At 36.8% G+C, this 15,095-nt stretch overlaps 1 protein-coding gene across 4 annotated transcripts in view; it reads right to left on the bottom strand.

The window, feature by feature from the left end:
* The window catches only part of DNM3 (dynamin 3), a 579,267-nt gene that overhangs the window by 313,469 nt on the left and 250,703 nt on the right, over positions 1-15,095 (bottom strand). For all 4 annotated transcript variants that reach the window (XM_007165323.2, XM_007165324.2, XM_007165325.2 and 1 more), the window contains exons 11-12: positions 13,641-13,727; positions 8,910-8,980 (exon numbers count right to left, since the gene is read on the bottom strand). In XM_007165323.2, the coding sequence (XP_007165385.1) occupies positions 8,910-8,980; positions 13,641-13,727 (158 nt within the window). The remainder of the gene's footprint in view (positions 1-8,909; positions 8,981-13,640; positions 13,728-15,095) is intronic.

The following is a 15,095-nucleotide window of genomic DNA, read 5'->3' as shown; positions in this document are numbered from 1 at the left end:
AATTCCCTTAATTACTATGAAATTCATCTCTCCAACCTTTTCTCTGTATAATCTAAATCTACATTATTCAGGTTTTTGTGGTGAGGTTGTGAATGAGGTGAAGGTTGTGTCTGTGGCCAGGGGTCTGATGAGACCACACTGCCCTCTGGCTGCCCACCATGCCCTGATGCACAAAGTGTGCCTAAAGTACTACTCTTCCTGGGGCTTCAGATCCCATGCTTTCCTTCTCCAGGGTCCTCCAGGCTTTCCTCTCTTCTAGGAAGAAATGGGAAAACTACTATTATAATGTGATCATGCCTTCTTCATGGATATGACCATCTCTCCCAAGCATCATACTTGTGTTTTAGAGGTTTATTTTTTTTTTAAACAGGAGCTATTTTAAAATAAATCACTGACTAGTAGTGGTAACTTCGAACTATGGCAGACTTACAGGTGTTTACTTTTAAGTAGGTGAACTACTGGGGACCCTCAAATTATGTATAGGTCCCCTTAAAATCATATAAGAGAAAAGAAACTGAATATAAAGCAAAAAACACAGAGATTGTTGATGACTCCTTGTGCTACCTTAGGCAAAGAGTATGACCTAAATGGACCTTAGTTTCTTGGCTTTCTTGGCTATAAAGTGTGTGTGTGTGTGTGTGTGTGCACGCGCGCGCGCGCGTTAAGAGTCAGAGAGACAGAGACAAGTGCTGGGGCACTGTTTCTTAAGTTTCTTTTACATCTAAGATTCTTTGAGATGCAAAGTTACTCTCAGATGCTTGTGAAATCCACTAGGTGAAGAGATTTTCCACTGACATAGAATTTTCATCTACTAAATAATGCATATTTAGGATCTACCACTTGTAAGAATATGCAGGGAAAAAATAGATTTATTTTATAAGCCAATCTCAAATATTAGTGTTAGAACAAATACTAAATTACCTTTACTTTTCACCTAAAAAATAATCTTTTTTGCAGCAACTGGCCCCATAAGTCCAAAGATACTGCTTTTAATGGCGTATTTAGGTACTTAAATTTACTCCATAAGTAACATAATAAAAAATAATCTGCCTAGATAGAAAACATCCTTTATCATAATTCTTAGGAATGCAATGATAACTGAACTGAAAGTATTTCAAAATACTTATTTAAAAATGTGTTCACAGAAAACCATGTAAGGACTTGCAAGTTAATTTGAGTCTTTGGAGGTATTCTTGGTAATAGGTCCTTAACTGGTTATCTCTGCAATATTGTAAAACACACCTATATATAATGTTTTAATTTGACAAAAGTCAAAACTGTTAGGGCACCAACTATCTGAAAGAAACTCTGTGGAACATATAAACATGTATAAGGTATGGTCCTTGTAAAGAGAGCCTACAATTTATCTAGTGTGGGTAGTGACATACATACACAAAACACAAATAACAAAGGAATAAGCTCTAAAAGAATAAATATGTGAGGCTGTAATAGAAAGCCAAAAAAGTGCTTCTGTTTCAAACTTGGGATATAATTAACCCCATAGCTTATTATCTGTGTGTACGTTATTAATCATATAAAATTCCTACTACACACAAGTCACTGCTGAAGAGTTCGCCAGAACATTAAAACACATAAAACCAAATTAGGTTAATTAGTTTAATGCTCTGAGACATAATGATCTTGAAATTATATAACAAAAGGTTTAAATTTTATAAAAATAAGAGCACATTGAATGACATTCAAAGAAAAATAATCCATGTTACCTCTTAGCTCAAAAATTTTTTCTGCATATTTGTGTCTATCCATGTCCATGTGCATATGCAATAAGATTATAATAACATAAGAATGTGCCAAGGGTATGTGTGACCATTTATCAGACAAATCCTGTACATAGTAATTGCTCTGAACATTCAGAGAAAAGAAAGATCATTTTGGTCTGATTTGATCTGAGATTTTCATAGAAAACTTGAAGAAAAGTAAAATTTTAATAGAGGAAGAAAATCAACCGCATTCCAAGAGAATGGAGTAGTATAAGCAAAGCCAGGAGGTAGAAAGCTGGGGCATGCAGGGAAGTTGTGGAAAGTAAAACTATTATGGGAAAAATTGTATGACCATAGACTCAGGTTTGTATTCAATAAATGACCTTAAAAGCCACCTAGTACAATAACTCTATGTTAGGGCCAATTATGGAGAATTTGGTCATTATACTGAAGGCAGCAGAAAGTATTCAAAGATTCTAAGCCAGAAAATGGCATGATCAAAGAAGTATTTTATTAAATATTACCTCCCTGAAATAGGCAGTATCAACTCTGAACCAGGGAAGACAGGAAGCAGCCAGCCTTGATCCCCTCCCTCTGACTGTTGGAGTCCTGCCCAGCCTTCAAAATCAAAGCAAGTACCATTTCTGAATTATGCCTTCTCAGAAGCCTCCAGTTATCTCTCCTTCCCATGAACTCTGCTAGCTCTTGGTCTGTGCCTGTATTCTATAAACAGGACTGTGTTATACGCAGGCCTCTAACTCCCCTCCAACAAGGTCTGCTGCTTGATGGCCAACGGTGTGTTGCATTAATCAGTTATCTCTACCTCTCTCACCACTGACATTACCTCGCAGTGTTTACAGTAGTTTCTTAAGAAATATTTATGGAATTGTATTTTGATGCCAGGGTTATATACAACCAGATTCTTAATGTTTATCTGCAATAGGAAATTTAAATAATTTGAAGAAGTGTGTCATAGACATGTGCTGCAGCAAGAGTATGGTACATTTAGGAATCCAAAAGTGGCCAGTCTGGCTACAGCACAGAGCAAGGGGGTGGGATAGAGAGGAATAGTAACAATAGAATAGGCTGAAGAGGTAAGCAAAAGACAGATTTCTACAGGGCCTTGGAAACCACACTAATGAGTTTAGACTTTATTCTGAAAGTAATAAGAATTCCAGAAGGAATTAGAAAGAACATGACAAGGGGCAAGGAGACCATTGTAGCAACCCACCCAAGAGAAGACTAACTTTAGTAGTAGCAATGATGATAGGAAGAAATAGAAAAAATTCCAAAAATATCATAGAGGTAGAATCATATGGACCTGTTAAAGATGGAAGGAAACAAAGGTGAGGGGAACAAGGAGTAAAGAATGACACTCAGGTTTCTGGTTTGAGCAACTAGGAGTTACCACCCACAGAGAGTGGGAACAATGGAGGAGGCATGAACTATAAAATCAGATGATGAGTTTAACTTGGGAATATTGGGTTGAGGCTTCCCTAGGATATACAAGTAGAGATTCCCAGTATGTAGCTGAATATGGTAACAGTCCAAGAAAAAGTTCTGGAATGGAGATCTAGATTTAGAGGCATCAGATAAAGCTGGTAACTGAAACCACTGCGGTGGGTAACACTATTGGACAGGGATAGTGCAGTGAGTGAGAAAAGAAAAGGGTCTACAGAAGAATACTGATAAAAAGCAGTTCTTAAGCCATGATCAGAGGATAAAGAGCTCCAAAATAAAAATGAGAAGAAGTGGCTAGAGCAGAAAGAGGAAAGCCAGAAGACAATGGAGAGTTATTTCAGCAAAGGGATAGGATAGGTCTCTTCAACAAGGAGTGGTTAATGATGTCAAACAAAGGACTCAGAGTTGTCCATTGAATTAACTGTTCGCTCCTGGCCAAAAGCAGTCTCAGTAGAGTGGTGTGGTAGAAACAAGACTATGGTGAGCCAAAAAGTAAAAGAGAAGTGAGAAAGAAGAAAGAGGAGTACCGACTCTAAGTCAAACCAAAGAGGGCTCAAACGAATCAAGAAAATGGAGTCCCTCAGAGATGCAGATTCCATGGCAAATGTCAGAGTGTACCTGTCCCTCTACTACTATGTTTAGTTTGTAGAGGAGACTTGAAATTAAAAGAAACGTCAGTTGTGCTATGATGGAGGAATTACTAGAAAAATGGCAACATACAGACTAAGGCAGTGGAAGGGAAAAGTCTATCCTTTATACTTTAGTGACAGAGCGTTTAAAAAGCTGATTGTATATTCCTGAGCCCTGGGGTTTGTTTAGAAGCAGCTAACAGAGTTACCTCTTTTTTCTCTTCTTGAAGCCACCACTGTAGGTTACCACCAAGTTGTCAATAAAGTATAGCCCGCTAAAGGACCCAGAGCAATCAGCTGGATTCACCATATTCTAGAACTGTGCTGTCCAATACAGTCGCTGGTAGCCAGAAGTGGCTGTTTAAATTAAATTCTTAATTAATTAAAATTTAATTTTCATTTCTTCTGCTTTACTAGCCACATTTCAGCTACTCAATAGTAACATGTAGCTAGTGGCTACTGTATTGGACAGCATAGGTTATAAAATATTTCCATCATCTCAGAAAGTTCTATTAGACAGCACTGCTCTGGAGTAAAGAATCTCTTTTAGAATGTTCTTTTATATTACCCCAAGAAGATTATAAACAGTTGCTGAGAGTCCCAAGAGTGCAACTTATCATACGTAGGCTTGGCTCCATCCAATCAGATTGAAGCCAAAGGAAGAAGAAAACTACATGATGTCGACTGCCCCTGCAGGATCTTTAGTGAAGTCTCAGGCTAAATATTATGCAAGAAAACCCTAGAGAACTTTGGGGCCTATAAAACAAAGATGACTCATCTCTTAAGACTCATTTTAAGGATGAAGATAAAGTTCAAAATAACAGATTTGAGAATGAAAGAGAAAAGTGGAAGTCCACTTATTTTTAAAACAGTGCTTGAAACATTAGAATTTATAACTTATTTAAATAGATGATACTAACGATGTCCTTGCAAGTTGTTCAAATCTATATTTCTACCAGTCCCAGTAGGCAACCAAGCATTTAATTCCTAAATTGGCAAATAAGGATCTTGCTATAATCTAATACCTAAGTTTTAATTCCGTAAGAAAGAGAACATTCTCATGTAAGAATAGGAACTAGATACACCATTACAATGGAATATGATTATGTATTAGGGACACATAAAAAAGAATGTAAAGGTAAAGACCAAGATTGTTTTGGAATTTGGTGCCAAGGTTCACATACACTGCCTTTAGTAAAATGGTAACAGAGACATTTCAGAGGATCAGGAAAGAGATATAATGAATGCTAGCACCCTTAGAATTTTCATGGTGCTCACATAACAAGAACTGAAATCTGCACACTATCATTTCAACTGTGAGAAAACAGGTGGGGAGACCTACTCAGCAGATTGAAAAACAGACCTCGGTCTGCTGTTTGTGGCATAGAGATGTTATTCTAACGGTGTGTATCTGGAGCCCATGTTTCTTAAACCACCGGACTGCAAAAATCTTAGTAACTCAGAAGGCAAACTGTGCCCATGAAAATGGAGAAGAGCACAAGAATTTGAAAGTTCACTCCCCACAGCATTCAGCTAACAAGCTTGCCTTTCTGTTCAGACAACAGGATTACTGAGAAAGAGAGGAAGTGAATGAAGAATAATTAATTGGAAGAGCGCGTTTTCTTAAATAACAAAAACTAATTATGTTGTGTTAAGAAAAATAGAATGTTGGGGGTTTTTTTTCACCAGGGAAGAATGACAAATTAAAATCCTTAAGTCGTGAGGAAAGTTGACATTTCCTTCTGAAATACTAAACTTTTAGGTTCAGAAACTATATTACAATTGAAAAATCAAGCCTTCAGAAATTAAGAAATTCCAAAGCAAGTCTACAGCAGCGCTTACTTGGACACATTACACATGGTACATATTTTACGGTCCATGTTTAACAAATAACTGGGAGATGAAAAAAAAGTTTCACATATTCAACACGGCAGAATAAATTCTATAGCAGAAAGAATTTTGAGTTGTTCTGAGCACTACTCTGAGACATCACTTTCCATTAATCTAATTTTAGCAATTTGTTTTCCTTTCTTTTTGGTAATTTTTAGAACAAAAAGTCATCCCAGTTGAAAAACAAACTACATGTGTAAAATACTCTATACATCACCATCCTATAAATCTGAGGGGTGGTCCTCCTCTTTTGGTAAATATCTAAAAATCTCATGAAACTAATGCTTATTTTCCTCAACTCTAGACTTTAATTTTCTATCTTCAGAACTTAAAAATACTTACATAATTGTCTTCAAATATGGCTTTTCTTCCTTGATGGAAACAGCATTCCTGCCAACTTCAAAATTTATAGCTACAACCATATTTTTTTAATTTTTAAAAGCACAAAAAATACCACAACTCCTCAAAGTAATTTTGAAATGAACACTTCTTCATCATCATAATTATCCCATGTCACATTGAAATGCACTCCAACTCAGCATACAAACAGAAAGAACATTTACCTCTGAGTCTCAGTGCAAAATATTACATCTGGAGATAACATCAGCCACTAAAAAAGTCTTTCAGTGGCAATCATACTCCAGTCATTAAAAACGTCATAAATGAAGTAAAATGGTACATCTCATAGAATCAGGTTCTTGTGTGTGTGTGTGTGTGTGTGTGTGTGTGAGTGTGTACATATGGTACTTTCTCACTTTTACAGACTGCACCACAATTTTCAAAGGCACTTTCACATAATTTCATTAATTTGATCTTCCGACAATCCTGAAAAGTATACAAGACAGGGATTTTTTATTATTCCATTTGACAGAGCAATAAACTGAGATACAGAGAGACTAAGTGGCCAAAACCCAAACCTCATCAGTGGCAAACCCTGGAAAAAGAATTCAGACTGCTGACTCCCAGACCAGTCTTTCAAAAGGAAGTTTAGGTGTGCAGTTTAAATTAGATGAGAAATGTGCAAATTTGCTGGGTTTCTAAAGCAGTTTGAACAATGATTCTTTTCAGTCCCCTAACATCATAAAGGTTCACAATCTATCTCACTGCTGGAAAAATGGGACTGTCACCTGGATTACAGAGAGACTGTACCAAAAGGCTGTAATTGAAGTATTTTCATTTGCAAAATTATGCGCCTTTGAAAACCTAGTCAACATAATACTTTAGTTCAACAGCTTCTGAGGTAGAAAATATTAAAATTTACTGGAGAACATAAACTCTGGACCATTTATCTTTAAAAATAAGTAAAAGGATAATCTAGGGGGAAAATGTTTCAAGCAGAGTATAGGGGTGAAATTTAAATTTAGTGCTGGTTACAAAACATGTTCAAAACTTGAATCCTTCCAAACTGATTATGATTTTTTTCTCTGTTTCCTCCTTGAATCAGGATACCATAACAGGACAGTGCTGCAATATCCTTTTCACTTTTTAAGTTATGGTGTCAAGTTTATATCTGCATCTGCTACATTTTTATAAAAATCAAACTGGCATTTGTAACCAATAAAAATCAACATGAAAGGAAGTATTCCTGGTTATTTCAAATGACTCAAGGATTTCTTTTTCTTTTAAATTCCTCAAAGAAGCAAGTGAAGTAAATGGAGAATGCATCAGTTTAAATTTTTACCTGCATTTCTCTATACTTTTCAATTATTAGGCAAGCTCCTAAAAGACAATTTTTTTTTCCTTTTCTTTTTCTTTCCCCCATAGCAACTAGAGCAGAGCTTGGAACAGATCACAAGGATTTCACTGACTACACAGAAAACCAGGTAGAAATTCTCAGGTCCACCCTTCCAGGCCTAGGGACAAGAAGACACACCAGAGTCTAGGTTTCTTGCCACTGGTGCTTTTGCAGAGGGAAATGAGCAGTACAGATGATGAGAGCCATGGGGGCAAGAAGACAGGGGAGCAGGTCTGTGTGAAGTGGCTGTGGAGTACATCCCTATCTAGAAGTTGGAGCAGGCAGTGCGGCTAAAAAAAGACAACTGTCTAAAGGAACATATTAATCACTGAGTTCTAACAATTTTACACATAAGTCACAGACAGGAAACAGTTGAAAAAACTAATGTACCAAAACCAAAAACTAGTGTACCACACAATAGTAATAACTGCTGGATGCAAAATGTGTATACACTATTTGTTAGGCCATGTTCAGAATGAGACAATTTTCTGTTGAATAATTGGGCCTTTCCTCTCTAAAACATGCCTATAAATTCCTCAGGCCACTGTTTAATTTAGGTCACATGATCTAAATATCTGTTTCTTCTAAGTCAAAATGTAAAACTAAGTCAGTCTAGTTTTACATTTTCTTGTGTTTCATTTTTTATTTGTCCCTATTCTTGAATACATAGTAAAGTAACAGTACATAGGCGTCTTTACTTTATTTTTTATATAAAATAAACTATATTTTATATACTTGAGGTTGGAACCACTTACATGCCACAGGTATATTTTAGAGTTAGAATCAAAATTCTTTAAAAGCAATAAAAAACTGATTCCACTAAAGGGCAGGAAAAAATGGTAAATTCAGGGTCTTGAAAATGTCACACAATAAATAACCAACCTTGAATACTTAAGCATAATGTTTACCTGACAATATCTATGAATATAGCAATAGAATATTAGAATATAACAGAACACATGTATGATAGAATAGCAATATATAGACAAGTTTATATAAAGTATATATACTTCATAGAAAAGAGAATGTTCATCCAAAAAGATTACATCTAAGTTCACAAAGGACAGTTTTTTAAAAAAAATAGGCCGCTATAGTCTGATTTAGGGATGGCCAAATAGCTTGTATCCTGTGAATTGCACTGGGTATTTCAAATTTATGTGAGAAATTGTTCCCTAACATATTTTAAATGTGCGTCTGTTACTGCTTATCTATTGGAGCTCAAGTACAAACTGCAGATCATCATCCAAAAACAAGGAGTATCTGAGCTACATCTGATTTCCCATGCTGTACGATAAAGAAGCCAACTCCTTTATTCAGAGAACATGGCCCCATGGCCACGAGGCTCAATCTCCTCAGTAGCTTGACTCAGAGTTAATCCTGACACAGAATGCTGGGGTTGTTGTAGAAATTCACATGTGTATTTGAGACAAATCAGCAGGAGGAATGCATGTGACAATCAAGGATTTCACGTACTTTGCGAAGCCAATGAAATCTTCGTGGTTGGTGTTGATGTAGGAGACTTGGATGTCGATCAACAGCAATACCTATAAGTCCAAGAGAATCACTTCAGTGAAAACCCATCTTAAATATTCTCAAACACTAAGTTCGGTAATAGCCTACAAATCATTTATCTTTATTTAATTTTAAAAAGGATGCTTCAGTTAGAATGAAAAGTTGCATTAACTTTTTTCATTAGACTCTCATTTTTACTCTAAACTCAGAAACAAAAGATCTATGTAAAAAGTCTGAGTCCCACATGAAGACAACAGCATTATAGTTTATAAGCATGTACTTAACATGCTTACTTAACACAGAGCCAACTTAACACAGAACCTAGAATTATTCTATTCCTCTAAAACGTAGGTGTAATGTTCAAAAGGACACATGTATAAAAATACATGTGGCAAGAAGGCCATGCAGGAGCTGCTTAGAGCTTCCTGCTCCTGTAGACACCATATGTTAGCCACAAAATAGCAATATCATCTCTTGTTTTTCCTCTCCTCTTCTATCTTTTTAAGCTCCCTATAGGCAAGTAGGAGAAGTATCTCATCAACCAACTCAAAAAGGCAATATACAAATAAATAGAAAGCCTCCTTGAGATCAATAGGCTTCACTGAAGGCGACATCTGAGTGCATCGAAGCATTCGTGCTAACAGTTCATTGGCACAGTCTATATAATGTCCCCCAGGAGGTGCGTCCTCAGGAAAGCCTTCCCTGATCCTCACCCCACACCCTCACCCAAGACCAAGTTGGATCATGCTATTACTCTCATATAGTCTATAAATCATGATTATATTTTTATGTATTATACCCTATACTTTTTCTTTGTGGTGTTTATCACAAATGTAATTAATTATTTATATTATATTTTGTTTGATGTTTTGCTTCCCTGCAAGACTGTAAGCTCCATGGAAGCAGAGATTATATTTATCTTGTTCACCACTTTATCCCCAGAACCTAGCGTGATACACACAACAGGTGCCTGAGAAATATCTGTGGCTGTAAATTCTATGACGATCTACCAGTCTTGAAGAATAGTTTATTTTAAAGGGAGAAATTTATTCCCATATAATTAGTACATGGCCAAGTATTATTGTTTCTCACTCATTACCCAATGGTATGGTCTCTGAGGCTTTGCTTTTGTGGCTAATCTCAGTTGGTCATCTGACCAAATCTTGCTGTGAGCCCCAAGGAGCCCTACCGAAAAAAAGACTAAATGAATCACCCCAAACCCATCCCCACTACCAACATAAAGTCAATGCCCAGGCGCTAACTGGGTCAACAATATCATACTTGTATGAAAACTTTCATATCATCAGATAATAGTTTTTTTTCTTCTCTGAATGAAGAAAACTGAACAGTTAGGAGGAGTCATCACTATTAGATTATCTGTGGCATTGCCACTATTCTCCCTACAATAAATCCAGATTCTATTAAATTTTATACCCCAAATCCATTTGGCTAGGAGTTTGGATCAATAAACCATAATATTCAAGCACAAATTAGTAGTTACCACCATAAAGAGCAAAATATCTACATAATTCTCAACATTGCCAAAGGTTGTCATGAATATCTTGGACGTTCACACACATTAACTTGGACTGCAGTACAGGGGAAAAGTGGAAGAAAAATAACAACTATGGCTGTTCTCATTCATATTCCTGGAAACTGGGAGTCTGTTTTCATCCTAGGAAAAGAGCCAGGTCGCATGTGGGGGATGAAAAGGAAAATAGTACATTTTTTCTCTTTTTTTCACTCTCTCAGAGTTTCTCACTGCCTTTCTCACCCACAGTTATTAAAAATTTAGTTGAAGAAATGTAAAGCTACCCCTGGTAGCAGTAATCACCCACAAAGCCAACCATTGCAACATGCAATTACATGTATGGAAGCACCTGGAATAACAGCAGGCACACACCAAAGCTCAAAAAACCTTTGTTTTAGAAAAAAGTTCAGACAGATTTATGGTTTTTCATATTTTTAATTCTGAAGAATTTCCCCTACACACAGAGTTTCCAGAGTAGAGGTTGGTAATAATTCCATTTTTTAAAAAACTGCAAGAATACCTCAAAGCAGTACTGGTACAGAGGTCTAAGGAAATGGGTCACTCTCTGACCAGTGACTTCAGAAGTACCATATGGCCTAAAGCAGCACGGAGTTCAGAACTCAAATGTGAAATCTATGCAAACTGACATGTTCACGTTACCAAAAACATGTACGTTTTTACTATGCCACGCAGGTCCACATTAGCAGTGGCAGGCACCAGCTTCTTCGGGCAGTTGATTAACTGTCAAACCAGGCCACCTGAGATGGTCACTTAGGAGAGAGATGTTCGCTCCCTCCCTTAACTCCCACTTGGGGAATGAATTAATCACTACTTCAGAGGTACAGATGGAAGACAGTCTCCCTTGAAAACAGAAAAGGCAATTCTTTCTCATGTCTACTGTGTGTCATAGCTCTTTAGGAATAACAAAAACAACTAAAATTAATGAAGAACTAAGAACTATATCTGGATTACTTCATTTCATCCTCACAAAATACCTGTGAGTTAACTACCATTATTATTCCACTTTCAGATGAGGAAACTGAAGAGTAAAAGTAATAAATAACTTGTTCATTTACACAGAAAGCAAATGATAGAGCTTGGATTCGAACTCAGGCAGTCTGAACCCAGAGCCCACAATATTTTTTCTTTTTTCTTTTTTAATAATTTTTTTCCTTATTTTTTTGGCTGCATCGGGTCTTAGTTGTGGCACACGGGATCTTCATTGACGCATGTGGGATCTTTCATTACGGTGCGTGGAACCCGCGTCCCCTGCATTGGAAGGCGGATTCTTTACCACTGGACCACCAGGAAGTCCCTGGAGCCCACAATCTTAATGACAATGAAAAGTTTGAGTGTGTCATTTCAGTAAAAACAAAAACTCTGAAACATGAAACATGAAGAAGTTAACTGATTTAGATATGAACACAAAGATAATTAAGATAATAATTGTACAGTTTTTTCCTCAATATTGTTTTTACACAGGATCCCTAAGAGTTAAGTAGGATGTATTATCATTTGAACTGCATAGAATAAAGACACAAATTAAAATGGTTATCTTATTTACTTAACTTAAGAGTTAAGTAGGATGTATTATCATTTGAACTGCATAGAATAAAGACACAAATTAAAATGGTTATCTTATTTACTTAAGGTCAGGAGTACAGTTGATAACAGAACTCGTTTTCTTGGTCCAGCAGGAGCCGTGACATCAGGTGTGTGGGGGAACTTCTGGTCTTGGTTTATATACCTGGACCCAGGCTTGATTTCACTGGCTCATGAGTTAACTGTTTGTTTATCTCTACTAAGTCACAAAGCCTACTTTCTCCACTTTTGGCTATTGTGACTACTCCAAGAGTGAGAAAGTTGCAAAATAAGTGAAAACTATGAATAATCGTTTGTTAACTTTCAAAACACGATGATAAAAAGTAGCAGCAATGAATCCCAAAGCTCGAGCAGAGAGCAGCAGGTTGTTACCAGAGTCACTCACAAATATCCCAACCTACTGGGCCTCTATTCCTCTGTCTCTTAGCTTTCTCCTTCCACGCCCACCCCAACCCTACAATACCCTCTGACACATGTTGCATGTGTCTCTCTCCCTGTGGTTTGTCTCTACCTCTCTCTCTCCTATTCTGCCTTCCTCCTTTTCCCCAGTTCTTTCTCTCCTTCTTCCCAATTCACCTAAGAACCACAAAATCTTGGAATTCTAACTTATAGAGGACTTCAGAGATCATACAGACCAACATTTCAACGTTGTACATGAGAAAACAACAGTCCCGAGAAGTGATTTGCTCAAGAACATGCTGTTATTCTGTGGTGAACACATGGCTTGAGTCCAGTGTCCTCTCCACGCTGTCACACTCACAGCTGTGTCCTGGAACTGAAGAGCATCTGAAAACCTTTGTGTTTCCCATTATAATGTTTTATAAGTAACTAAGAAAACATCCACCTAAATTTAAGAAGCTTTAATTACTTTCATGTAGTCCTTAACTTTTTTCAATGAATTATCCTCACTTGAAAATAATCGTTCATTCATAGTTAGCCAAGATTCGAAGACAATTTCAAAGCCACTCCTTACAAACCATATGTATTTACAAAGTAGTTAGAAATGCTTAAAAGAGCTGTTCTTAAATGTTTTTATTTTTTTAGTCATAGATTCCATGGATAAGCTGATGAATAGCTTTATCCATTCTCCTCAAGAAAAAAAATAAAAACACTAAACATTTTGTAAAACATTTTAGCAATTTATGAATATCCTGGTGCCCATCTGTGGGCCCTATCTTAAAGAAAAAATGTGATATGTTTCTGGATTAGTGGTTTTCAAAGTGGGGTGTGTACATGCTAAGGGTACACATGATGATTCATGAAGTGTTGAAAAAAATAATGGAACTCCTATTACTGTTTATTAAATGTTATCCTTCTAAGGTCTTTATATATGTTTATATTTTTAACATACACAAGATGTTAGTATAGCAACACTACACTACTAGTATAGCAACATGTATAAAATTCATAAATAAGTAAAAATAAACATATGTGGTGGTGTTCTCAGCTCTTTTTTTTCCATTCAGGGATACGCCGACTGTTGGAGACCACCAAACAACCCTGGGGAGATCTTCCACTTCCCACAAGGACCCTGCCCACCAGGGAAGGCCTCTCCTCACCTGGTCCTTTGTCTTCCCTTCTCGCTCACGAATGTGGTTAGCAACAATCCTTTCCGTTTCCTCGCAGAGTCTGGGGAAGTTTGCCAGCTGTCAAGAAAAACAGATCTGAGTGTTAATACTCAAATATTTATACTGCCAAAAAAGAAACAAAAATAAGTTATGTTGTATTCCAGAAGACATGCAGTACCATTCTGGAAGCAGAAGTGAAATATCCTAAAGAAGAATGGCAGAGTGACAGAAAAGACTGCACAAACTACAATCAGAAGTAACTGCATTATCTGAGAAGAAACACTTCAAAACCAGCAGAGAAATTCCCTGCAAAGAAAACAGAAACCCAGATACCATCTAGCTCTATGCTGTACAGAGTTAGCACTTAATAAAGTTCAAAGATGAAGAAGATAGAAATGAGGATGAAAAGGATAATGACTAATATTTGTAGAGTGCTTACCATGTTCCAGGTTGTGTGCTAAGCACCACATGAATTACCTCATTCAAAATACACAACAATCATAAAAGACAGATCCGATTATTAACCCCATTTTAGAAAGCAAAGCGCAGAGAGGTTAAGTAACTTGCCCCAGACTACACAGTTCAAAATCGGTGGGTCCAGGATTCCTACCCAAGCCCTCAGACTCCAGAGTTCATGGTCTTGTCCATCACTCTTTGAAGATGATTCACATTCCATGAACCACAGAGATCATTTTTTTAAATTCCACCCTAACAGATGTGTTTTTACATACATATTTTTGGCAAAACTTCAGAAATAATGCATGTCAATCACTTATCCCATCTCAATTATTCAGGTAATTGTCCAAAATTTAGTTTGCAAAAATGAATGAATTATAGTTGTTTTCAGTGTAAGGAAGAAAAAGAAAAGGATGCTATCAATACAAGGATGTTCAAGGAAGCCTAACCTAAAAACGGGGCTTAGTCGGGTAAAGTTGTGTGGAACGGCTGTGGGGAGAAGGGAGCTTGCCAAGCACAGGAACATGTGTGAAGGCGCTGGAGGACAGAGACAATGAGTGGTCAAAGAAGTAAAGGAAGGTCAGTGCAGAGAGCAAGGGGATGGTCTTTAGGCAAAGCTAGAATGGTAAACAGGGGCTTCATCCTTGTAGACCTGTTAGGAATTTTGGCTTCTGAAGCAATTCAGACGGAAAATAATGGGACTTGGACCGGGACGGCAGCAATAGAAATGGAAAAAAGTGGGCAAATTCATGGTTTATGACAGGCAAAGATTAATTCCATTTATTATATACAGTACTTGCAAATTAATAAGATTAACACTAACATCTCACATAAAAACAGGCAAAAAACGTGATTTAATTTAAAAAGAAATTTAATGGTCAATAAGAGAAATATTAAACTTCACAGAGTAATGCAAAGAAAGATAGTAACTACTATGTTGTCAAGTTACTGTAATCATTTTTATAAGACTTAATGCAGGTGAAGGTGTAC

Source organism: Balaenoptera acutorostrata, chromosome 1 (genome assembly GCF_949987535.1).
Source record: "Balaenoptera acutorostrata chromosome 1, mBalAcu1.1, whole genome shotgun sequence".
NCBI lineage: Eukaryota > Metazoa > Chordata > Mammalia > Artiodactyla > Balaenopteridae > Balaenoptera > Balaenoptera acutorostrata.
Note: the sequence above shows the minus strand (reverse complement) of the source record. Positions and strands in the feature narration are given on the sequence as shown.